Source organism: Curcuma longa, chromosome 12 (genome assembly GCF_044706935.1).
Source record: "Curcuma longa cultivar G26 ecotype Majalengka, Jawa Barat chromosome 12, ITB_CL_G26_1.1, whole genome shotgun sequence".
Taxonomy (NCBI): domain Eukaryota; kingdom Viridiplantae; phylum Streptophyta; class Magnoliopsida; order Zingiberales; family Zingiberaceae; genus Curcuma; species Curcuma longa.
Window position 1 is genome coordinate 2,026,914 of NC_133872.1, and position 26,380 is coordinate 2,053,293.

The 26,380-nt window shown below is 39.0% G+C and overlaps 5 protein-coding genes across 5 annotated transcripts; 1 reads left to right on the plus strand and 4 right to left on the minus strand.

The window, feature by feature from the left end:
* Positions 1–2,666: 2,666 nt before the first annotated feature.
* LOC141843416 (uncharacterized) lies at positions 2,667–4,821 on the minus strand. The gene is made up of 6 exons (XM_074731484.1): positions 4,748–4,821; positions 4,558–4,636; positions 4,260–4,462; positions 3,277–3,345; positions 3,077–3,155; positions 2,667–2,984 (listed from the first exon to the last, which is right to left on the minus strand). The coding sequence occupies exons 1-6, from the start codon at positions 4,754–4,756 to the stop codon at positions 2,719–2,721; spliced, it is 705 nt and encodes a 234-aa protein (XP_074587585.1). The 5' UTR covers positions 4,757–4,821; the 3' UTR covers positions 2,667–2,718.
* A 4,136-nt stretch (positions 4,822–8,957) lies between these two features.
* Positions 8,958–10,689, minus strand: LOC141843251 (cytochrome P450 93A3-like). The gene has a single exon (XM_074731306.1). It carries the CDS (start codon positions 10,594–10,596, stop codon positions 9,070–9,072), a length of 1,527 nt encoding a protein of 508 aa, XP_074587407.1. The 5' UTR covers positions 10,597–10,689; the 3' UTR covers positions 8,958–9,069.
* Positions 10,690–13,129: 2,440 nt separating this feature from the next.
* LOC141843690 (cytochrome P450 93A3-like) lies at positions 13,130–14,909 on the minus strand. Its single transcript, XM_074731741.1, has one exon. The coding sequence runs from the start codon at positions 14,743–14,745 to the stop codon at positions 13,213–13,215; it is 1,533 nt and encodes a 510-aa protein (XP_074587842.1). The 5' UTR covers positions 14,746–14,909; the 3' UTR covers positions 13,130–13,212.
* A 1,280-nt stretch (positions 14,910–16,189) lies between these two features.
* LOC141843698 (cytochrome P450 93A3-like) lies at positions 16,190–17,713 on the minus strand. The gene has a single exon (XM_074731748.1). The coding sequence runs from the start codon at positions 17,711–17,713 to the stop codon at positions 16,190–16,192; it is 1,524 nt and encodes a 507-aa protein (XP_074587849.1).
* Positions 17,714–20,189: 2,476 nt separating this feature from the next.
* LOC141843117 (UDP-glycosyltransferase 73C1-like) lies at positions 20,190–21,812 on the plus strand. Its single transcript, XM_074731148.1, has one exon. The coding sequence runs from the start codon at positions 20,277–20,279 to the stop codon at positions 21,756–21,758; it is 1,482 nt and encodes a 493-aa protein (XP_074587249.1). The 5' UTR covers positions 20,190–20,276; the 3' UTR covers positions 21,759–21,812.
* The last annotated feature ends 4,568 nt before the right edge of the window (positions 21,813–26,380 follow it).

A 26,380-nucleotide genomic window follows, 5' to 3' on the forward strand; every position in this document is an offset into this window, starting at 1 on the left:
TCTTAAAAGCGATTTGCATGTTGACTTTGACTAAGCACAAGGGTTATCTTCAAATGGATGTTCTCGAACATCAAAGGTTGGTATTCCCTAGCACCAATCGACATCTTCCAAAGGATATCCCAGAGCACCAAAGGTAAACATCCTCGGACATCAATGGACATCTTTAAAAGGCAGTTCCCAAGCACCTATGGACGTCTTTAGATTTGTATGCCCGAGTACTAAAGATATTTCTTTAGATTGCCAAGTGAGGAGATGAATCTTGGGATCGATTAGTCTGGTACTCAGCTTCGACTCCCGGCTACCCAATACCCATATGGATATTTTCATAATTGCATAGGAAATGATCCCCTAAGCTCACAATAGATGAATAGTTGATGGGCACATGGCAAAATTACAAAGAAATGTCTATAACGATGTGATCTCTTAATCACTTGTCGTGCAAATTAAATAAATGAGCGACGTGTGATATTTTATATAACAACCATTAAATTTGGTTCTCTAACCCATCTCCGTCATGATAACAAAGAAGTATATAACATTTTGAAAATTCTCCTTCCACCAACTATATAATCATAGAAAAGGAGAAAAAGAAGAATGATTTTACTCTTTTTCAAATAAGCTTTCGTTATCTTTCCAATTCTTCTTCTTCTCTTGGTCTTGGTCTGAGCACGCAGAGGTTCTTTGTCTCGCACGCAGAGGTTGTGGAAAAAAAGCATATGATGAGAGAGAGAGAGAGAGAGAGAGAGAGAGGACCTGAGGTTTCTTCGGCGAGTATGATCCTCATTCCTCTGGTCCCCGTATCGTTCACGTCAATAACGACCCAGAGCCAGAAGATAGACTTTAGAGACCCAGATTTATTTGGTCGTAATTAAGCCACCCAAACAATTAAGAAAGAAAACCTTTGAACTCTTGTAAATAACAACAACACACACTTCGCTAGCTCTGTCTACATAAATTTAATTTCTCACGTTTTGATTTATCGAGGAATAATTATCAGTCCTTTTTTCAAAGAAAAACCTTGCACAGGGAAAAGTCAAAAGAGAAGGTTAAAAAAATTTTTGCATTTGTTTTTTTGTTTTTACTAAAAGAGTAAGAGTTCGGAGTGGGCGATGCCTAAGCATTGCTTAGATTTACCCATTGCAATAGGGTTGTGCTTAGCCTAACACAGTTCTGACCACACATCACCAAATTATTTTAATCAAAATTTAATTTTTGTAAATATTATTATAAAATTTAATAAAAAAAAATGATGATATATTGTCAACTTACTTATATTAATTATAGCGAGTTGGATGTCATTTATTTCTGGGTAACGTTGATATGAACCTAACAAACAAATCCTTGCAATCGAAGATTACTAGAATCCATGAAAGTACATCCAATCTCCATGATAAGTACATCTATATATACATGCATCTCCAATAAGATAATACGATCTTTGACTAAGTATGTATTCATATATATATACATGCATAACGGATGAGCATTGCGGATGACTGCATGAACTTTGAAAAAGGGTCAAAGACGTCATACGTGGCCAACGAAGCAAAGATCAACTTTGCCAGTTTGATCGGGACTATTATAAATTATAATTATATTGATCGATTACGATGGCGGCGAAAATTCTGCTACTGCAGGCTAAAAGATCGTCGGCTCTCTTCGTCACCCTGGTCACGTCATTCTCCTTCATGACAGATTAATTAAGGAAAATGAAACCTGTAAATCATGTTTAAGTCAATCGCTAAATTAAATGGCGATTGCTGGGTGTTGATATATACTTACTTTGTCTTGGCACAGTTAAGGTGGTAATATCGATCAATTATGGCTAGCAAGACTAATTAGCTGTTGATTTGTAGTTAAATCGCTGTCCGAGAAGAGGCATCCACATAATTATTATTTAAATTGGGTGTTATGACCTCTCTTTTGGTTTATGATGATTGATGGACAGATGTGACTGTGTTACGTAAAAATTGTGATATTGTTAAAATAAAAATTACCGCGAGAGAATTCTTAGGCCTTTTTAGGTCCCTTGATACACAGAAGAAAAAAATGTACAGAAAAGGAGTGGAAAAAATCAAATGATTTGGCCAATTTCACATGGTGATGTGGAAGCTAGCCTTTAATTTGGTTCACAAGACATGGAGTTGAATATTGAGAGAGACTTCCAAACTGTTCCAAGTCTTCATGGGATGTTGATATCTTTTCTACATCTCTAAATAAGGGTTTTTAAAATATATATAATATATACTTAAAGATGTTTTATACATATAAGAGTGTAGTACGTTGGTATTTAAGATTAGATCGAACTAAAATTCTACGGTGTCAAAGTCGTCAGATTCATTAGCTAGCAAGACAAAAGCTCAGATACCATGCTATTTGCTTTTAATTGAAGTGAGTTCATTTTGCACCTTCCACATAACAACCGATCAAATGTATGAAACAATTAAAGAGCATATTATTCTGCCACATTTAATATCAGCAATTCTATATATAATTGTATTGTATGGATCCACATAAACTATGTGACGAAAATTAATATACTATTAGGATACAATTAAAATTTCACATTAAAAATACATTAAAAAAATTAATTATATCCTGAGATTATAAAACAGATAAAAATAAAACTCTATATTAAAATGAGATTTTATTGATATATATGGATTTCATCATATCTAACATATAACACTATAATTAAGGTTTTATTGCCTTTAAACTCTACAGTATTATGCAACCTGATCCTCGGGACCATGGCTCCTCTGGAATGGCGTATGCATACTGATATGGGGGCACGAAACTGACATTAGGCCAACTCACTACTTCCATTTTCTCTTCTTTCTTCTCTTCTTTCTTCTCTTCTTCCACGCTGAGGAGCTCCACGAAGCTGCGCATCTTCTTCCTCATCAACTTCGTTAGTTTCACCGAGTCGACTCCATCTCCCACCACAACAATCTTATCGCCTTCCAGCTTCACCGATACAACGCCTGCACGCATGCAGCAAACAAGCCATGATCAATTACAACTCACGAATTCAGAAGCAGAGAGCAAACAAGAGGAAGTGATTACAAGTACGCACCATGCACGCTGACAGCAGTTCGGAGAGCCTTGGAACGCTTCTTGTGGTCCGCCATCGACAGCCTCATCACTATCTTTTGCTGAAAAAAGTTACAGAGACTCAATCATGCAGTAACTAAACCGAGAAGAGAAGAGAAGAGAAAAGAAGAAGAAGAAGAATAAACTATTCCGTATACAGAGCTGCAGTGTTTACGTACTCACCCGAAACATCTTGAAATAGTGAGGAATTGATAGGAATATCCTGACGCGGATTGTGTGCGTCTGATGATTCTAAAGTCTCGCAACTACTCGCTAGCTATTTTTATAAGCAAGACAGAGGACCGAGTAGATGTGGAAGTGCTCGGTCTCACCACTCGTTCCTTCGAACGCAAAGTCATCTAGAAAGAAAATATATTCAGTAGTGTTTTAGTTAATTTTGTTTACTATATATCTGCTATAATCATATAAAAAATATAACATGCTATATATAATTATTTGATTCTAGTATGACGAAGACACAACCCGAGTCTGCGTGATTAGTTTCTAGACTACAGAAACCAAACTCTTTGCGTTTGCAAATTGCAATTAAGCAGGATTGAAAAAGAAAAGTCTTTCATTAAAAAAATATATATAATTCTGACAACTTGCAGAATTGACAAGGGGCAGCTATTAAACCACGCGGTTCCAATTTGGATCCGGTCGTCGTCAAACCGGTCCGGTTTTCTCTACGTACGGATGGATGATATCTTTTTTTTTTTTAATTCTCTCCTAATTCGGCCAAGTTTCCAAGAGTGACTGTGTTGTCTGACCTTTGAAGGGCCAAACAAAATCGACTATAGATTTAAGAAACTAGTTGAGCCAAAAATAATTTAAAAAGTCAATTTGACAAAAGTATTGATTGAACTAGTTCTCAAATAGTATCAAAGTCAGATTCATTAGCTAGCAAGACAAAGCTCAGATACCATGCTAGTTACTTTTAATTGAAGTGAGTTACATTTCGCACCTTCCACATAACAACCGATCGAACAAATCTATGAAACAAAGAGCATATTATTCTGCCGCAATTCTTTATATAATTCATAATTGTATAATTGAATTGATCCACAAAAACATCTGGCCTTCAAACTCTACAGTATGATGCAACCTTGTCCTCGGGACCATGGATCTTCCTGAATGGCGTAAACATATTGGGGCACGAAACTGACATGGTTGGGCCAACCCACTGATGCCTCCACGCTCGTGTTCTCTTCCGTCGTCTTCTTCACCTCCTCTTCCTTCTCCTCTGCCACGCTGAGGAGCTCCACGTAGCCTCCCATCTTCTTCCTCATCACGTTCGTTAGATTCACCGAGTCGACGCCATCTCCCACCACAACAATCTTATCGTCTTCCAGTTTCACCGATACAACGCCTGCATGCATGCATGCAGCAAACCAGGCATGATCAGTTACTACTTACGAATTGAGAAGCAGAGCAAACAAAGAGGAAGTGATTATACATACGCACCATGAATGCTGACAGCAGTTTTGAGAGCCTTGGCACGCTTCTTGGCGTTTGCCATCGACAACCTCATCACAATCTTTTGCTGAAAAAAGTTGCAGAGACTCGATCATACAGTAACTATATAAACCGAGAAGAGAAAAAAAGAAGAAGAAACTAACTATATATTCCGTATGTAAAGCTGCAGCGTGCTCACCTGAACCATCTTCAGATAGTAGAATCTGCTCTTTAACTTCTTGAGTTAACTGAGGAATTGATGCGGAATTTCCTGACACGAATAGTGTGCATCTGATGATTCTAAAGGCTCGCGCAACTACTCGCTATTTTTTATAAGCAAGACAGAGGACGGAGTAAATGTGAACGGCACACCACCCGTTCATTCGAACGCAAGAGCTGACTTATAGAGCTATTATATAAAATTTATTTAAAAGCACATTTTATATATAATTATTATTTAATTATAAATAAAATAAAATATATTTGAGCAATTATCTGAAAAATGATTGTATTTTAATTTCTTAGTTAGTTTAAATGAATATAACTGCTATATATAGTTTATATCTGTCATAATCAAATAGAAAGTATTTTAACATCATCTGTTTTGCTAAAAAAACAAACATTTATCACAGCTTAAATAAAAGCACATCCCATCTTGAAAGAAAAATCTGTTCTCTCAAAAAAACTAATAAAAATATTCTGGGACTAATATTATCAAATTCATATAGCACTTAATACGAACATCTGCGAGACCTTAAATGAAGGACCCTCACGTAAATTTCTTTTTCTTCTGCTAGTTAGTTATTAATTTGCTGACCCATGTGGCCATGTGCATGGTCAATCTTGGAAAGATGATTTGATTAGTTTAAATTGACGAAGACACAGTCCAAGTCTGCGCGTTAGTTGCTAGATTACAGATCAAACATTCAAACCAAACTCTTTGCGTTTGCAAATTGCAATTAGGTCGGATTGAATAAGAAAAGTCTTTCATTAAAAAAGAATTAGGACAGCTTGCAGAATCGACTAGAGCAAGGTGTGAGACAACGACGTTACAATATAATTTGGACCCGGTTCGACCGGTCTGATTTTCTCTACGTAGGGAGTACGGATGGAAATATTCTTTTTATGATAATTAATTCTCTCCTAATTCGGCAAGTTTCCCAGAGTGGAGTGACTGGGTTGTCCGAGTTTTGAAGGCCCAATCAACGTCAACTATAAATTTAGTGACTAACTAACTGAGCCGAAAATACTCAAAAAATTGTGTCCCTGGGTTTCCATTGAGCCAGCAGCCAATTTGACAGTATTAAGCCCAATTAGAAGGGCTGCTATACATGCAGCGCCTACTCTTAACTCAGCAGCTCTTTTGTGCTTTAGTATCAACGCATTGCAAGGGAGTGTCCATCAGTTTGGAGTATCTGCAGGATTTGCGAAGGTCTGCGCCCTACAGAATCACAATGATATCTGTCAAGGTGTTTGTTCCATTGAGATCACTTTCTGAATGAGTCACCGACCACCTAGACTTGTAAGTTGGCAGTTAAGAGATGGTACCCACGGGCAGCAAAGGACGAGGCGGAGAAATTCTGGGGCACTGCTAAGATCTGCACAACAAGAGAAAAAGAGGATAATAACGGAGACCAAAAGTGTCCTAGCTTAACCGCTCTGACGCTTAACTCCTTAACCGAGGAGGGAGAAGAGAATGCGGAGAGAATGAACGTTTTTTGAGTCTATTAGCATGTGTACCAGTGTTCACGTGAAGAGGGGAAGATATATAATAGCAAACTGTCTTATCTCAATTAAGGAAAATATCCTTGAGTGGAGATTTTGTCAAAAGAATTGTCCCATCTGAGCTGAGGAGAATATCACATCGCCGTTGGAATAGTGAAAAGTTGTATCACCCATACCAATACGGCATTAGATTGTGCTATCATGCCGCATTAATAGGGTGATGTGTTGGTGATAGCTGCCCGAGATATCATATGATTGCATATGTCTTTCTGGTGGCGACTTAATCAGGAGCTGATCGGAGCGAAGTTGGTTGAGCGCGTCGTATGATACTGAGGAGGCGGAGTAGAGAGAGTCCGAGTCGAGATCGTCTGAGACAGTTCTTGAGGCCGAGGACTTGATGCAGCCAGGAGGAGACTCAGTGGCGTGGCTCGGAGCTCAAAGTCTGCTGTTGAAATGAAGTGAAGCTTTAAGAAAGGTCGAGTGTGAGATCCAGATCGACTGGGCCGAATACCGAGTCAGGTATTGAACCCTAACCTAAGCTGCATGCAACCTGAGTGGAGTAGAATACTGAGTCAGGATTGCCAGGTCTGGGTGCGGGATCAAACCAGTCAACCCTGGAATCATGTCTTCTTTTTGACGTGTCGCTGCATCGAATCAAATCTTGATCTTTTGGAGCCAATCATACCAATCGATAACAGTGTTGATCCGATCTTTAAGGATGAACCAAGTTTGAACCTAAATTTTCTTAGATTCAAAAGGGTGCGAGCATCCCTTGTCGGGACGAACCACTGATACTGGCTCCGAAAAGATTATTACATTTCTAGGTTACCATAGATTGTTAAAGAAAGAAAGGACAAAACTGTAGAATATGATCTCCCATGTATCCAATTCTCATTTAATTTACTCAAGTTTACTAGAGAGATATATACTTGTGTCGTTTCTACAGATTTTAGTAGTCAATGGGCGATCATCATGATTTGATCATATAATTAGCCAACCTATCCACAAACTATTGTCTGTTTAAGCCTGAATGCGAACGCAACAAGGTAGTCTCTTCTCCATCATTTTTGTCCGAGAAAGTAATAGCTCTTCTTTTCTTCCAGCAAGAGCATCACATCGTTGCTGCCCTTTTGTTTTTCTTTTCCAACCAACAGCTACCAATAACAGCAGTCCCTTTGTGCCACTAACACCAACCTCAATTCGTTAGAGGCATATTTATTTAATTTTAATATATTTTTATTTAGGATGGGTAAATAATTAGATAATAGAGGTCTCCTTTAGGAATGCGGAATATTATATTACTAGGAAGCGAGATAAAAAAAAATGATCCTTTTGTTTTAAGTAAAAGATATTAATGTTTAGATTTTAATTTATGTCGTTATTTTTATTGGATAACATTTTAATTATTTAAGTTATTTTTATATTATATTTGCAAATATGAGTTCGAGCATGATAATCTACTAACACTCGAAATATTTTGTTGTATATAAAAGTGGATATAATTTCGATCTTTTGACTCTTTATACATTTTCTTATGCACAAATAAATAATTGATTATGTATATGTTTATATAATTATTTTCAAAAAGAGATTTAAAATAATAAAATAAGTTTAAAATAATTAAGTCATTAGAAGAAATAAGTTTAAAATAATTAAGTCATTAGAAGATAAATAATTGATATTATTTCATGTTCACACGTGGATGCATATGAGGATTAAGATGGAAAGGATTGCTTTAAAAATCAAAATAGATGTTTTGACTTACTCTTTTATTTTATTGATACTCGTCTTTATATTTTTTTTGACCTTCCTTAGTGTTGGTACTGCATCTTGTTAATACTTGTAGCTTCTTATTTTACCACTTTTACCTATAAACCTTACAATGATATGTAAATGAATGAACATATTTCATATGAGATTAACTTGGATTAGTTGTTTAGACTAACTTAGAAGATATGAATTGAGAATTTAATAATTATCATAATTAAATGGATAAAATAGAATCCTAAAAGTGAAAACTATGAACTATTTTATACTATAGTATTCGACCGTCTACGTGTTATTGTGGTGCATGTGGTCCAAAGTATTTGACTCTTCACGTATTATTGTGGTAGTGTATTTGTCCGCGGTCAGTGTTTATCATGCATTCTATCGATGAAGGTGTTGTTAGCCCATACGTCAGATAACATTTTACATTCTGATGATACTAGCTCCAATTATTCACTTAGTTGAGATATATATTTAAATCTATTTTTCTTTTAGTTTTGTAGGCACAAATACCCTTTTTAACATATTAATGGTTGGTTTCAATTTTACTTAGAGTTATTCAGAGATCATGTTAATTCCTAATTTGACTTATTTTCATTTCGTTATATTTAAGTTTTGATTTCATATAGCCATATAATTTTGTTATCAACGAAGAATATAAAGTTGATGAATTTCTTAATTAATCTGTTAAGATGATTCTTAGATTTCTGTTAATATACGGTCACCGACACCCCGGGCGTAACAATGTTACATTTTCCCAATTCTAAAACAAGATTTATGTAATAAGTGTGATCATATAGTCGTTTAACAAAGATGAAGTTTTTATTTATCCGCGTGAGCAATTTGATTCTGCAATTGGATTGTCGAAGCGATATTACGATCGAGTTTCTTCATGATCAACTATAATTTCTTCGATTTACCCCCTCACGACTTGAGACCGCTATCTTTTTGCACTTCGATCGAGTTCATATTGTTTTTGTTATTCCAGGCATCCTAATCCATACGTAGATCACCAGATGCTGAGTACTTCTATTCCGACGGCAACGGATTCAAGCGCGGCGCCAACGTGCACAGCAAAGGTTTTCCTCTGGCGAGCGTCATGCTCGGTCCTTCAACCATGTCCACCGTCTCTCCGCCGTCCGCCCCCCAATCGAAGCACTGTATCATCATTCCCAGCGCAGATTGTAGAAGTTGCAGCGCTAGGGACGACCCTGGACAAGCTCTCCGCCCACTCCCGAACGGTATCAGCTCCAAGTGCTGACCCCTGAAATCCACCGTCTTTTTCCTTCCCTCCTTCGTGAACCTCTCCGGCCGGAACTCCAGTGGTTCCGACCACTGCGCCGGGTCCCTCCCGATGGCCCAGGTATTGATGAAGACCGCCGTCTTTGCCGGAACGTCGTAACCTTTAATCTTGCTCTCCCTGATAGATTGCCGAATGATTAGAGGGAAGGCGGGGTGCAGCCTTAGCGATTCTTTGACGACGGCCTGCAAGTACGGGAGGTTGGGCACGTCGGACTCAGCCACCAGCCTTTTCTTACCGACTACCATGTCGATCTCATCTCGCGCCTTCTGCAGGATGTTTGGATGGTTGATGAGCTCCGCCAGTGCCCATTCCATGGCGGTGACTGAGGAGCTGGTTCCGCCGGCGAAGACATCAAGCACGAAGGCTTTTATGTTCTCCTTTGTCAGTTTCACTTCTGCACAAGAATCCTTTGAGGTATCCATCAATACATCCAGCAAATCCTTGATTCCATCTCCTAGTTTCCCCCTCGACAGCTCCTTCTCCCTCAAGATCCTCTCCATCATGTCATCGAACCGCCGGCGGACGTCCTCCATCCTCTTATCTAGACCTTGCAAATCCCAAAATTTGAAGATTCCAATATAATCCGCCAAATTGAACTTGGCGATCAAATCAATGATCTCATCCACCATCTTCCTGATCTCCTCCGACTCTCCCTCAGATTTCGAGGACCGGCGGCTCATCGTCATCCGGGAGATCACATTGTTGGCGAACCTGGAAAGCTCGCCGCTCACGTCGACGGTGGTTCTTCCTTCCTTGGACTTGTCGTACAAGGATTGAGCAAGCGCTACCAACTCATCGCGCCGGATAGGGAGGAACAGGTCAAGCGTCCGACCACCGAGGAATTCCGACATACAAAGCTTCTTCATGAACCTCCAGTAGGGACCGTAGTGCGCGAAGACGAACCCGGAGCCGCCGTAGCCGAAATAGCTCGCGACCTTAAGCTGAAGGCGGTCGGAGAAAGCCAACTCTTGCGTCCTTAGTATCTCCCTGGCTGAAGAAGCAGAGGAGGCAACCAAGCAGGGCACGGAGCCGAGGCGGAGGTGGAGAAGGTCACCGTAGCGCTGAGAGAGCGCGTGGAAGGATTGGTGGGGGATCTGAGAAAGGAGATGCAGATGGCCGATTATCGGCAGGGCGACTGGACTCGGTGGCAGCCGGAGAGTTCGCCTCTGGCGCCGGCGGATGAGGAATAACAATGAAATTACGAGCAGGAGCAGGATGGGAACGGTGAAGCACTGGAGCTCTGCTTCTTCCATTTCTAAGGATCAATGAATCTTAACCGGCCTGTTGTATTCGATGAAGCTTAGCTATTTTTCACCAGTGAGGTTGTTGCCTTGTAGTCTGTTTCTGCCAAGATTTTGCAACCTTATCTCTCTGTTCATAGTCAAATTACTTTGGATTGATTGATATTTCAAAAATATTATGGATTTTATCCTGTTTTGTTTCCTGCAAATCGTGACAAATATCAACGTCGGCAATTGGCAGCCATTAGTGCAATTCTGTGGTAGGAACAGTGCTTATGTTAGATGAATGCCTCTATCAATCATTAATTAATGTCTATCTTAGATTTTTAGGAGTTTTAGTTTCAAGTAATTATGTACATATATGTAGTTAATTTATCAAAAACATATCAAAGATTTTTATGGAGTTTCAACGCAGATGATCAACTTATAAAATTCATTTATGATTTATATAAGCATTCAAAGAATCAATTTAGTGAAAAAATTACATCTAATTTAATTTAATTCAAAGTTAAAATAATTTTATTATTCTCATTTTAAATAAAAAATAATTTATTTCTCATGGTTTTTTTTTAGTTTAAGATTTAAGGTTTAAGGTATACAAAGTGTTCATCAATATTATTAAATAAATTATGAGTTGATAAGTCAATTGATTCAAGCGATCTGAAAAAGTACATCGTATTGCACTTAAGTAAAATAATTTATATAAAAATATTTCTTAAAAAATAATTTTAATAAAAATATTGATTTTAGATCAATGTAATTAAATTAATTTATGTAAAAATAATATATTTTTTATAGGATTACAAATATTGAGAATTAAATTGGCTTAAAATTTATAATATTTTTTACAACTGAGTCAGTACATAAATTGATTATATCTTTGTTTAAAAAAAATTAAAATTAGCAATTAAAAATGTTAAATTTTGCTAAACTTCGTAGTAAACACAATAGATAGTGTTGAATGAATTATCTAATCAGTTGGTTCTGATAAACATTCTGAAGACGATTATCTCTTTTAATTTTTATTTCTTTCTGGATTAATAGCAAATAGTGAATGATAGGTGAAGCATCAGAATATACTGTTTTAATTAGTTAAATATACTATATATTAGAGTTGGGAGTTTTAATAAATAACTTTGTTTCCGTATGAAAGCTTCTTAGCTAGCTATATTTCAGCAGTGATGTTGTTGCTTGTTGTTTGTTTCTGCCAGAGAGAATTTTGTAGTTTTTTATTTTTTTAAAAAATAAATTCAATTTATTAATTAAAATTTTAAGGGTATATTAATATTTTTAAAAAAATGAGAGGGCCATGATCCCTTGCTCGTTTCGTTAATTTGTGAGTCCGCTGCCGCTGGTATTGCTTAAGTAAATCAGAGTGATAAATTAGAGCGACCTAAATAAGTTATTAATGTCTACAAATGTTCATTGTTTTCCCAAAGTGTTAGCCAATTTTATTGTAATAGTTCCTTTAATAATGCTATTTGAACTACTACATTACCTTTTGAACATGGTAGAATAAATCATTAGCCCCCACAGATGGGTATATTATAGGAGTCGATTTTAAACGGATGTAAAATGTTTTTGTTGTTTGTCTCATCCCCTTATGCAGTGGGCTACTAGATCAAGGTGAACCTGAGGTGGGTTGGCCGGGTCAAACCCATAAGGAAAGGAATAGATTGGACCTCAGCAAATGTGAAGCGGAAACATAACATATTTGACACTCGGACTGGACCTTGGCAAATGTAAAGGTTCGGAAGGTGAAACATAACATATTTGACGCTCGGACAGGAAAAATCCAGTAAACAACGGGCAATGGTCAATAATGATGAGCGTTATCAGTCACTATTAATGAAGCAACAATTGACTAATTAGTCATCACCAAAACACCTTCAACAAATATGTTCTACAACTTTATAGAGCTCAAAATGAAGAAAATAAATAAATACTAAAAGATTCAATGAAACCCAAAAAAATGTGCAATAGTATATTTGATATGAATCTTACCTCACACATTTTTGACTAAAAATGTTTGATAAATATAAACTACATTAGTAGATATGATTTTTGAGAGTTTTCTGGATCCTCATTTACAAAATACAATCGGAGGTTTTTTTTACTTGAAATATATAGCTACTAAAGATATTTTGTATTTTGTTAGAAGGTTGGAATTATAAAAACTATATAGTTTGGCTTTTGTTAGAAGGATGAATGCATTAATTACCTACAGCAACTACAGCTTAAACGTTGTTCTCATGATTGATGATGATGTGAATTGTTAAATAAAAAGTCCATGACTTACAAACATTAATGCTCTTTGCGCACAGTAAGTTAGCACCATCTTGATTTCGCATTGCATAGTTAATTTGTTTTGTTAATAATATCCATGAATATATGAAAACTTTTGATTTATTTATTTTGGATGAATGCTTTGTTTATGAATTGACACGTGATTTAATGTGTAATGAGGAATGATGCCTGAAGTGTGGTCACAGTATTACTTTATCAAAATTCAAATTTTACTACAATTGTCACAGAAGCAGCTCACATTATGACAAATTAGCACAAATAACTGGATAACAATTTCTGGACGAGCTCATAGAAGGCCCTTTGTAACATTGCACAATATTCCTAATCCAACGGCAGTGGGTTCAACCGCGGCACCGGCGTGCAGACCAGTGGTTTCGCCCTGGGAAGCGTCAGGCCCAGACCTTCAGCCATGTCCACCGTCCCTCCACCCTCCGCCTCCCAATCGAAGCACTGTATCATCGCCCCAAGCGCAGACTGTACCAGCTGCAAAGCCAGGGATATCCCTGGACAAGCTCTCCGTCCGCTCCCGAACGGTATGAGCTCAAAGTGCTGCCCCCGGACATCCACAGGATGCCCGCCCTCCTCCATGAACCTCTCCGGCCGGAACTCCAGTGGCTCCGACCATTGCGTCGGGTCCCTCCCGATAGCCCACACGTTGACAAAGACCGTCGTGTTCGCAGGAACGTCGTAGCCTTTGATCTTGGCGTCCCTGTTCGATCGTCGTGCGATCATCGGGCCAGTGGGGTGCAGCCTCAGAGTCTCCTTGACGATGGCCTGCAGGTAAGGGAGATTGGCCAAGTCGGACTCCGCCACCAGCCTTTTCTTGCCGACCACCGTTTCGATCTCGTCTCGTGCCTTGCGCAGGATGTTCGGGTGGTTGATGAGCTCCGCCAGCGCCCACTCCATCGTGATGGCCGAGGTGTCGGTGCCGGCGACGAAGATATCCAACGCGAAGGCTTTGATGTTTTCTCTACTCAGTCTCACTTCCGCGCTGGCGTCCTCTGAAATATCAATTAATATATCGAGCAAATCCTTGATTCCGCCTCCTTGTTTGCTCCTTGACGCCTCCTTCTCCTTCAAGATCCTCTCCATCATGCTATCGAACCTCCGGTGGACGTCCTCCATCCTCTTATCTAAACCCTGCAAGTCCCAATTCTTGGAGATTCCAATATAATCTGCCAAATTGAACTTGCCGGTCAGCTCAGCCACCTCCGCCACTAGCTTCCTAACCTCCTCCGACTCTCCTTCCGACCCAGAGCACCGACGGCTCATCGTCATCCGGGAGATCACGTTGTTGGTGAGCCTAACCAGCTCGCCGCCCATGTCGACGGTGGACGTTCTTCCTTCCTTGGACTTGTCGTACAAGGTTCGAACGAAAGCGACCACCTCTTCTCGTCGGATGGGGAGGAGCAGGTCAAGCGTCCGACCTCCGAGGAGCTCCGACACGCAGAGCTTTTTCATGAACTTCCAGTAGGGTCCGTAGGGCGCGAAGGAGAAATCTGATGAGCCGTAGGTGAGGTAGCTCACGGCTTTAGACATGGGCCGGTCGGAGAAGGCCAACTCCTGCGTCCTCAGGATCTCTCTGGCAGCGGAGGCGGAGGAGACCGCCAAACAGGGGACGGATCCGAGGCGGAAGCTGAAGATGTCGCCTAGGCGCGGGCTCTGGGAGAGCTTGTGAAGGGATTGGTGGGGGATCGGCGCGAGGAGGTGGAGGTGGCCGATTATGGGCAGGCTGATTGGGCTCGGCGGGAGATGCAGAGTTCGCCGCCGGCGCCAGGATCTGAAGAATAAGAAAGAGAGGACGAGCAAGGCGACGGGAACGGCAAAGAACCGCATCTGATCTGTCGATTCCATGGATGAATCTTAACAATTCGTTCCGAAGACGACGATGTAATTATCGATCGATCTTAATTATTATTTATAAGCACCACAGCTACGGAGATGACCAATAAACAAATCCGAAATTGTTTTTTTTAATGTGTTCTTGAGGACGGCAGAGAAATGTTCGTCGATATGGATGGAGAAGTAGAAGCCAACTACTGTCGAACAAACGGCCGCACAAGCAACCCGTTTCATTCTCATCCTTTCAGATTAATAAACAACTTTACTTCAAGTTACTCAAAATCAGTTTAATAATATTATACAATTTTAATTAAAATTATTTATAACAAATTTGGCATTACAATAATAAATAATAAAGATATTTTCAAGATAAAAAATAGAAGAAAGTATTCTTTTGATATTTATTCAAAATGAATTATCCTTTTCACAATAATAAAAATAAAATATGCTCTTTTAGTTTTTGCCCCTCAAAATTTTAAAATATTTAAAGGTATATTCTGTTTTAAAATCTATTATTGGTTTCTACATTGGCGCAATCAATTGTTAAGTGGTTCCCTAATAAATAGATGCCTAATATCTAAAGTATGTACATATTATTTAATAAATTTCCAAATGTATTTCGGAGTAATAAATAGGATTATTCAAAAAAAAAATATATATATATATATATATTATAATTCTCTCATTTAGTGATTGATTAGAATATAGTATTAAAAAAGATCCTTTATGATTTAAAACATTTAGTGATTGATTAGAATATAATATAAAAAAATGTCATGTATTAAAACATTTAATGATTGATTAGAATATAATATAAAAAAATGTCATGTATTGTTTGTATTAATATTGCTATCTCTTCGAGATAACAAGGAAAAACATAGAGGAGTGGAGGTTTTTTTATACCGGAGGAGTACTTGGGATGACATACTGCAATATAATATGTGATGATTAAATAAATTTATTTAATATGTGATGATTGGATGTATAATAATTTTATTATTTAAATAAAAAAAGATATATTTTTAATAATAAATAATTAAATTATTATACAAAAATTTCAAAATTTGAAAGTTTCCATGTTGATGGACAATTCAAAGTTGCATTATATTTTAAATTTTATAAAAAAAAATCATTATTTTCTAAAATACTTAATTTCTCCTATGCATTATTGCCTGTACGAGACCAGTCATCATGAAGTCTATTACTATCCTGTGAAATGCATGTCGAATCACATTATTGGCGAGGGCTGCAACTAGGGACAGCCCGACAAGAGAAGCAGGCTCACAGGCTTACAAAGCGGTACCACAACTGCACACTATTAAAAGCCACTACTACAAATGTCACGCGCTCACAGTATCCAAAGTCATGCTACAATTGCCACGCACAGGAAGTTAATTAGCACAAACAATTTCCGGACGAGCTCGTAGAGGTCCCATTCCAACGTTGCACAATTTTCCTAATCCAACGGCAGTGGGTTCAACCGCGGCACCGGCGTGCAGACCAGTGGTTTCGCCCTGGGAACCGTTAGGCCCAGACCTTCAGCCATGTCCACCGTCCCTCCACCCTCCGCCTCCCAATCGAAGCACTGTATCAACGCCCCAAGCGCAGACTGTACCAGTTGCAGCGCCAGTGACGTCCCTGGACAAATTCTCCGGCCGCTTCCGAACGGTATTAGCTCAAAGTGCTGCCCCCGGACATCCACATTATGCCCGCCCACCTCCGTGAACCTCTCCGGCTGGAACTCTAGTGGCTCCGACCATTGCTTCGGGTCCTTCCCGATGGCCCACATGTTGACAAAGACCGTCGTGTTCGCCGGAACGTCATATCCTTTGATCTTACAGACCCTGCTCGATTGTCGTATGATCAGCGGGACGGTGGGATGCAGCCTCATAGTCTCCTTGACAATGGCCTGCAGGTAAGGAAGATTGGCCAAGTCGGACTCCGCCACCAGCCTTTTCTTGCCGACCACCGCTTCGATCTCGTCTCGTGCCTTGCGCAGGATGTTCGGGTGGTTGATGAGCTCCGCCAGTGCCCATTCCATGGTGATGGCCGAGGTGTCGGTGCCGCCGACGAACATATCCAACAGGAAGGCTTTGATGTCGTGTCTACTCAATCTCACTTCTGCACTGGCGTCCTCTGAAATATCAAGTAACGTATCCAGCAAATCCTTCATTCCGCCTCCTTGTTTTCTCCTTGACGCCTCCTTCTCCTTCAAGATCCTCTCCATCATGCTATCGAACCTGCGGTGGATGTCCTCTATCCTCTTATCTAACCCCTGCAAGTCCCAGTCCTTGCAGATTCCAATATAATCTGCCAAGTTGAACTTACCGAACAGCTCAGCCACCCCCGCCACTATCTTCCTGACCTCCTCCAGATCTCCCTCCGTCCCAGAGCATCGACGGCTCATCGTCATCCGGCAGATAACGTTGTTGGTGAGTCTTACCAACTCGCCGCCCATGTCGACGGTGGTTCTTCCTTCCTTGGACATGTCGTACAAGGTTCGCACGAGAGCGACCACCTCGTCGCGTCGGATGGGGAGGAGCAGGTCAAGCGTCCGAGCTCCGAGGAGCTCCGACATGCAGAGCTTTTTCATGTACTTCCAGTAGGGTCCGTAGGGCGCGAAGGCTATACCTGAGGCGCCGTAGGTGAGGTAGCCCACGGCTTTGGACATAGGCCGGCTGGAGAAGGCCAACTCCTGCGTCCTCAGGATCTCTCTGGCAGCGGAGGCGGAGGAGACCGCCAAACAGGGGACGGATCCGAGGCGGAAGCTGAAGATGTCGCCTAGGCGCTGGGAGAGCCTGTGAAGGGATTGGTGGGGGATCGGCGCGAGGAGGTGGAGGTGGCCAATTATGGGCAGGCTGATTGGGCTCGGCGGGAGTTGCAGAGTTCCCCGCCGGCGCCGGGAACTGAGGAATAAGAAAGAGAGGACGAGCAAGACGACAGGAACAGCAAAGAACCGCATGTGATCTGTCGATTCCATGGATGAATCTTAACAACTCGTTCCAAAGATGATGGAAATATTGATCGATCTAAGTTATTATTTATAAGCCCCGGAGCTTCGGAGATGTCTAATAAATAAATCCGATTTTTTTTTCTCTTCCAGAATCCAGAGAAATGTGCTTTCATATGGATGGCGACAATTTACTAATTATCAGTCATCTTTTTCTAATATCTAAACCGTGTATTCAAATTCTACGTTTACTAAAATACATATTTATCTTTTATTATATATCTCTCTCTGTAATTCAACTGCTGCTGCATTATTATTCACTGTCATGGGACAGTCAGATTGCTTCAGTCCATTTTTAAATTTTTTTATATTCTATCAGTTGGATTTCAGTATTAGGAAAAGCGCAATGATGATTATTTGATATAAATTTGAAATCTTTAAGGTGCCGATCGAAAGTGATTGATAACTATATGAGATTCAAAATTTGAAAATAAATAAATAAAATGGACGAATTTTTTAAAAAATAAAAAAAATACAACAATGCTCATTTCATAAAAATTCGAGACATCTAAAGTAATCAAATTCTATTTTAACAATCCTATAAGGCTAAATGTCTGAAAAATAAACATGCATGGGTTAATTCAGAAGAATCCTTGGAGTGCACAATGCCAATTTTGTTAAGAATTATAAATATTTATTGCCATCAAACACTCTTTCTTTAGTCAATTAAGTTGCTTTCAATTAAATATTAAGCTATTGATGCCATTAAACATGTTTGGGCAATACTAGTTTATGTGACATTCAATATTTGAAAAACGAACAGATGTAAATTTAGAGAAATTTTAAAAATGAGATGATCCAAATTTGATATATACATTAAACATACTTCTACAAAATAATTAATAATCCTATAGAGCTTTGTTTTTTTTAGAAAAATAGCATGAATAAATTCAGAAAAAAAATCTTAGAAATACAAAGATGCTCTTTTAATACAAATTGAAGATCTTTTAAATTGACAAATACTTTTATTCTAAGATATTTAAATACAATTGCTATTGAAATCAATATTCAACCAGTTGTAAGACATGGTCAATATATTGATAATTATCGGAGAAACATCATTTCAATTTTAGTTGCTAGAATGATTGAAATATATAGCTTGGATGGAATTGAGCATTTCTCAACAATCAAACCACCCCAATCATGTTCTCGGGGCACGGTGAGATGGTTAGTAAAAGGACGGAATAAACTCATATAATTAAAATTCGATTCCCACGTATGTGCTATTATATGTCTGAAATGTTTGAATCACTTGTTACATGCAATCTATCCCATCGCGTACACCTCTAATTTAGATCATCCAATTATGAGGAGATTATAAATAACGTGAATCATTGGTTGCTTATGATTGATAGGTCATTGGTGAATCATGTCAAACAAGCATTGGTTTGCGCTTGGTGTGGAAATTGGAATCATTAGCCTAATAAAATTTGATTATTAATACAAATAATTAACTAAATACAACATAATATCAATTTTCATTAAAAAAAATTATTTTAATTTTTTAAGGAAAATTGTTTTTTGTTATTAAGTTTTATCTTTGAAATTAAATTGGGCCCGTGAGCTGGGCCCAAAGTTGGCACAAGCCCGAGATGCACCGGCAGACTCAAGCCGGACAAGGAATTAAAGGCCATTTCAACTGACATTGACTTTTAAAATCTAAATGGAAAGTCAAAAAGTAAATCGGAAGACTAACTAAACACAGGAAGCATCATAGTTTGGGTTCCTCTTCCGTCTAAAACTCGTATACTCCTAAATTTTAGTAATTAATATTGGAAGACTAGTAACATCCCGTTGGATTAACAGAAAATAATTGATAAGAAAAATAAAATAAAATTCTAATATTTTAGATTGATTTATTAAAAATATATATATTATTTATCTTTCGTCCAATATGATCAGCCTGTTCAACTAATAAATCTGCTCGATTGTCTAGATCAAATTAATTTTAAAAAATAGAATATAAATAAAAAAAATACTAATTATAATAATGAAAAGAATCGTAAAACATTTATCCAATAAAAATCAATAGAAAATGACAAATTATTACTAAATCATTTTAACAAAACGGTAAAGCATAATTTGGCCTGACATACAAGTCAATCCGTTTAATTTCGTGCCCACTGTAAGGTTTTCTCTGTGCACGCCACTGCGGCTGTCGGTATCGTCTACTTCCTCTTCTTTCACAATGAGTGGTCCCCAGTTGTGGACAAACTAATTATTAGAGGCATTTCGATAATACACATCCATTGTTTCTGTAAAACAACGATGCATGTTATTAGTGTGTGAAAAGTAACAAGAGTTGGAAATTATTGAGAGGTATTTGGATGATTTTGAATATTTGGGAGATATTTTTAAATAAGAAAACGCTAGGGACGAAAGGAAAATATTGTACAAATTTATATAAAACTTCCTTAACTGCCGTTGTCATTGCGGTATACGAAGAGATAAATTAAATTATCCGAAGCGGGTGTGATTGTTTAGGCACGCACGCGAACGCCAATTCGCCGTCCTGCCTCCATCCCGATCGTCCATGGAGGAGGAGCGCCCCCGAGAACGGCCGCCAGCGTTGCACTTCGCCCTGGTTCCCCTGTTGACGCAGGGCCACATCATCCCCATGCTCGACCTCGCCCACCAGCTCGCTCTCCGCGGTGTCCTCGTCAGCTTCATCACCACCCCCTTCAACGCCTCCCGCATCCGCCACACCATCGACCTCGCCGAAGCCCGCCGTCTCCCCATCCGGTTCGTCGAGCTCCCCTTCCCAGTCCACGAGGCCGGCCTCCCTGCTGGCTGTGAGAACTTCGACACCCTCCCAAAGACAGAGCTGTACATCACTTTCTTCCAAGCCTGCTCGAAGCTCCTAACACGCCCGCTCGAGCTCTACCTGGAGCAGCACCGACCCGATGTCATCGTCTCCGATTTCTGCCACCCGTGGACGCGCGGCATAGCTGAGAGACTCGGAGTTCCGCGGCTCATCTTCTATAGCATGTGCTGCTTCGCGCTCCTCTGCACCCACAACATTTGGAGACACAAGATGTTGGAGAGATCAGTAGACGACGAGAACGAGCCGTTCCCGGTTCCGGGCTTGCCGGAGGAGCACGTAATCGAGATGACGAAGGCCCAGGCGCCGGGGTTCTTCCCTGGCCCTGCTTTCGTGCAGATGGATAACGACGTGCGCGAAGCGGAGTTCACCGCCGATGGCGTGATTTTTAACACTTTCTACGACTTGGAACCTTCCTACGTTTCCGGGTACGAAAAGGCCATGGGGATGAAGATTTGGACGGTCGGTCCGTTGCTGTCGCACAGCCAGAGCGTCGCCGACATGGCCACGAGGGGAAGGAAGGCATCCGTCGACACGGAGCGATGCTTGGCTTGGCTCGACGCGATGATACCACGGTCGGTGATCTACGTCAGCTTCGGGAGCCTCACACGCGTGGCGCCGTCGCAGATGATGGAGATCGGGCTGGGACTGGAGGCGTCAGGGCACCCGTTCATTTGGGTGATCAGGGGCAAGGAGGACTTATCGCCGGAGGTGGAAGAATGGCTGGCCGGAGGATTCGAGGCGAGAGTGAGCTCGAGGGCGCTGTTGATCAGAGGGTGGGCGCCGCAGGCCGTCATCCTGCCCCACCCTGCCGTCGGAGGAGTGATGACGCACTGCGGGTGGAACACGATCCTGGAGACGATCACGGTGGGGCTGCCGATGATCTCGTGGCCTCATTTTACGGACCAGTTCTTTAACGAGAGGCTGGTCGTCCAAGTGCTGAAGGTTGGAGTTGCGATCGGGGTGAAGGTGCCAAATTTCATTGGGATGGATGACATAGAGACGTTGGTGAAGAGGGAGCAGGTGGAGGAGCGGGTGAGGACTCTCATGGATGGAGGACCGGAAGGTGAAGAAAGGAGGAAGAGGGCCGCGGAGTTAGCGAAGAAAGCGAAGGCGGCCATGGAAGAAGGGGGTTCGTCCCATTCCAATCTCACGCACCTGATCGAGCATTTCTCGGGGAGCAGATGCATATGAACAACACTTTGCGTGCACGACTTCTCGGTTCTCTATCCGCATTCAAATTGTGCAACTATTGCTCTGTTCTCTGAAATCGGATGCCCACGTTTTCCTTTTGTAATCTATTAACGATCAGTGCATTACAATGATAAGATACTTTTGAAGATGTTGGTAGATCTAGATTATTTTGATGGAAAATTTTCACATGATTAGATCGGAATTGATGATTCGAAATATTGAATATCTAAATTTAAAAAAAAATTTGAAATCTTTCTCGCACACATAAACACAAGAAAAGAAAGGAGAAAAGTCTACATTTGTATAGCCAACTTGAGAAAAGAAGAAATATGATCTATTTTTTACAAAGATGATTTTTTTTTCTTCTCACTAATCTAGCCGTTTGGGCTTTGTTATGGATAGATAAATGAAATTTAGTAATTAATCTCGACAAGTATGACGAAGACAAATGATAATTTCCTTACAGTGCATAGAGTAAGCATGAGCAAAAAATAGGGGCAGCCGATAATTAGGAGGTGGGTTGAACAGGATCGATCGTGTTATTGCTCTTTATTCGTCTCTCATTTACCCCCCTTTTATATTTCTACATATTTTACATTAAAAAATTAATTTGAGGGGGGGGGGGGGGGGGGGGGGCGTGGGAAGGGGGTCCAAGCCGTCATCATCACCACCACATGGGCTCTGTCCATGGCAAATAAATATTGGTTAGACTAACTAAAATTTACTTAAGTCTAGCCACAACGATTTATGATGCATTAAGGCTTCATTACTTTTCCACTTATTAATTTCCAAAGCATCCAAGTCACATTCAAATAATTAAATATAAAAATTATTTTTATGATTTGAAAGCATATGACCTCACCATCTCTCTCCCTCCTCTCTCCACTCATGGAAAGTAAAACTTTCTTTCCCTTCCTTCGGTTTTTACAACTCAATTTAATTTTTTAATTGAACTACTAAAATCAGAATCAACATTTGACATCAAATCTCTCTGCTTCAAATTCTATTCTTTCATGTGGTTATAAATTCATAAAAATTCAAATAGTGTAGGTTCATTAGTAGATTTCGGTCAAAATTTACTGATCGACCTAAAGAGCTCAGATTGTACCTATTTTCATGTCATTGTAGGTACTCCTATGGTGTCTCTCGGAGTTTTTGTTTTATAGTGAACAGGTTAAGGAGTGTTTTCTAATATTTTTTGATATCGACAAACTGGTGTAAAAAAACAACTTTGACATCTTTGAAGGAATGAATAGAAGAGGTAAAAAGCCTTTTGAACCACCTTTGAACGGAGCTTGATAAGGTATTCAAGAACACCTGACACTTTACTTGGTCTGTATGTATAACAATGCAACAAGGAGGCGTCCTCAAAGTGACACAAGTGGTCTTCCAGGTATGTGGCCCTCGTATACTTGCCTAGCTGCAGTTTTCGAAAGTGAAGAGGCAATTTCTGTTCCAATATTTCTTTGAAGAATGAAGTTTATTCAATATCCTCCTCGGGGAGGACAGGAGCTTTCTCTTTTCTATCATGCACAGGTGCTTCCTCAGCCCGAGATTCATGTGAATCCTCTTGTGGAGGGGGGTTGCATCCCTGTGGATTGAAACTATCATTGGGAAAGCCTCTGCGATAGGCAATTAAGCTCGACTTACCAAATGAGCTTCAACCAACAAATGGATGATCCCGGCAGCTTACGATTGTGAAGGCTGTTGATGCTACAGTGCCTCTTGCACGGCTCTACGGATTAACTGATCTAGATCTTTAGTTGTCATGGTTATCACCTCGTCATGGTTTCTTTCCCCAACTGAGTCATGATTGTCGGCAGTTCTTTTAGTGTTAACCATCACGACGGATTAGCTCAATTTTTTCATAGACGGTACCAATTTGTTCTAGCCAAACATAGTGGATGATTAAGCCAACCACAATCAATGAACGATCTAATATTATGCTACGTCGAGAAGGATTTCATTGTAGGAGGTGGAGAGAACCTGAAATGCAATTCAATAGGAGGTTAGACTGGCATAGGAGAGTCCCGACAAGTCACCCCGATGCTCAAGTTAAGATCTTGTGGAGAAAGAAAAAGTTTTTCTAAAAAGGAAGATGAAGAGAGGAGAGTCCAAAGAGTGTAACCTAGAATAAACCTCTTTTCAGAGTTTTTATAGTCGTCGGAGAGCATCTCCATGTTTGATGGAGTAGTATCATTATGGAAACGTATGAAGGGACTAGATTCGATAACCATTTCTTTTTAGCGTTATATGTAGAAAAAGGGTATCGGAGGGGATCAGATTTGACAACCTTATAACGAATATAACCGTTTGCTAGGTATTTCTATGCCGCCATGCGTTCTAAGGAATATTTGCATTCCCCATCAGTGGATCCCTGAAGAGCGGGAAACTATAGAGTAGGTGGAAGTAGTGGGACCCATGATCGAGACGATGTTTGAGATCGAAATGGCTTCTGGGACCGAGATGACTTTCGAGACCGAGACAACTTCCATGAGACAGATATGGCTTCTGAGACCGGGACGACTTCTGAGACCGAGATGACTTCTAAAACCGAGACAATTTCTGAGACCGAGATGGCTTTCTAGACCGAGATGACTTCCAAGATCGAGATGACCTCTGAGACTGAAATGACTTCTGAAATCGAGACGACTTCTGAGACCGATACGACACAAAACTTTGCCCAAGCTTCACTTGGGTGGACTTCTCCTCCCTAAGGTCACATTGACTCATACTGCTAGGTCAATACTAACCTTAATCTTCGTTTTTGACTCTTGACCATGCCACTCATTGCACCCGTATCAATGATGTTAATAGGGTGATCACAATCTCCAATCAAAGTCATGATACTTAATTGACTATTATTAGAGAGAAAAAATTGATACATGAGTCACTTAAAAAAAGTATATTCCATCATTCAATTGCATCATATATAAAGATGAGATTAAAAAAAAAGATGTTGAGCATTCTTTTTTCACTACTGATTACATCTATTGCTTGAAAGATTATATTCTTTGATCGATGGTTGGTAGACAAAATATTTTCACAAGATTGCATTGACCATATAATCTCTTTTGTTGGTCAAAGAAAAAACATATGAACAAGTATCTCACAAGCATAGTACCAAGCAATTTACTATATACTTGAAGGAGATCTCTATTTTTTTTTAAAGTATCGTATCTCTATGCAATCCAATGGCGACTGCTAAGATCCTTAAGCAAGGTTGACTATCCATAATATAACCGAGTAACTCATCGTATCCTCACGTCATATCTTCTCACTAAGGTCGTTGAGAAATATATATATCTCTATTAATGCGAAACAAATGATTAATTTTGTCCATTTGAATAATTTGGTCTACTTATAATTTGATTAGTTGAAAATTTGGCTCATCTTATTGGATTCAAAAATAAATAAATAAAATAGTATACAAATAAAAATTATAATAATAGAAAGAACCTCAATATCATATAAAATTTTAATTATTTTTGAATTATTTTGATTAAAATTATTCCACTTTAAAACTATTTCTCTCTTTTTTTCCATCTAAACTGCTTTAAGATAACTCCTTTTTAGAGATATTTTTAATAATTTTAATCAAAATAATACCAACTTAAACCCTAACACTATTTTGTATAAAGCAAAATAACTTTAAAAGTTGAATACAACGGAATATTTTAGATAGAAAATTATAAATAAGATATTATTTTAATAATTTTTGAAAAATATATAATTTTTAAAAAAATTCTGTTATATTTATTTAATAAAAATTAATTAAAAATGACAAATTATTCCAAAATCATATTTAACAAAACGGTAAAGAATGAAGTTAGTCCGACACACCACGAGCATCCGTTGAATTTCGTGGCCACCCTAATGTTTACTTTTATGCACGCTACTATGTCTGTAGTTTGTTTTTATTCAGTATTTAGCTTTTCAAATAAATTAATTTAGATAAATTTAAAAATAGTGTTGTGTTGACAGATCGATATCCATAGTTTTTCTCATCATTATAAAGTTATCTGGATCCAACCAAATACTTTAGTCGTGGATCACTCACTACCATACAATTTTTCCTTTCAAATTAGTAAAATGGAGATATTTTAACCTTTGCCGTTTTGCGTTGTCGCCATCCGGAAGAAATCTCCACCGAATAAATATATAAAATCGTCGACAGAGACAGTTACGACTCGCATGCGAATTCAATCTCTTCTTGCCCTACTCGAAAACGATCGATGCGTTTGGTATGTAGTTCGAAAGTCAACCCTCGTTATCTTTTAAGTTCACAAACAAAAAAATATATAGAAAAGATGTATTAATGGAAGGAAAAAATAAAAAAAATAAAATAAAATATTTATATTTTTAGGATAAAAAATTTATTAACATATATATATATATATATTATCTTATTTGAGAGAAAAAGAAAAAAAAATAAAAATTAAATATATAAAATTATAAAAATTATAAAATTATAAAAATTATAAAATTTTATCAATATTACATGTAAAAATTTAAATACAGAAAATTCAAAATAGAGAATACATACGTTTTGGATAAATCTCTATTCTTAAAAAAGAAGAAAAAAATTAGGATTATCTATCTCTATCCTTTTGAATCTTGTT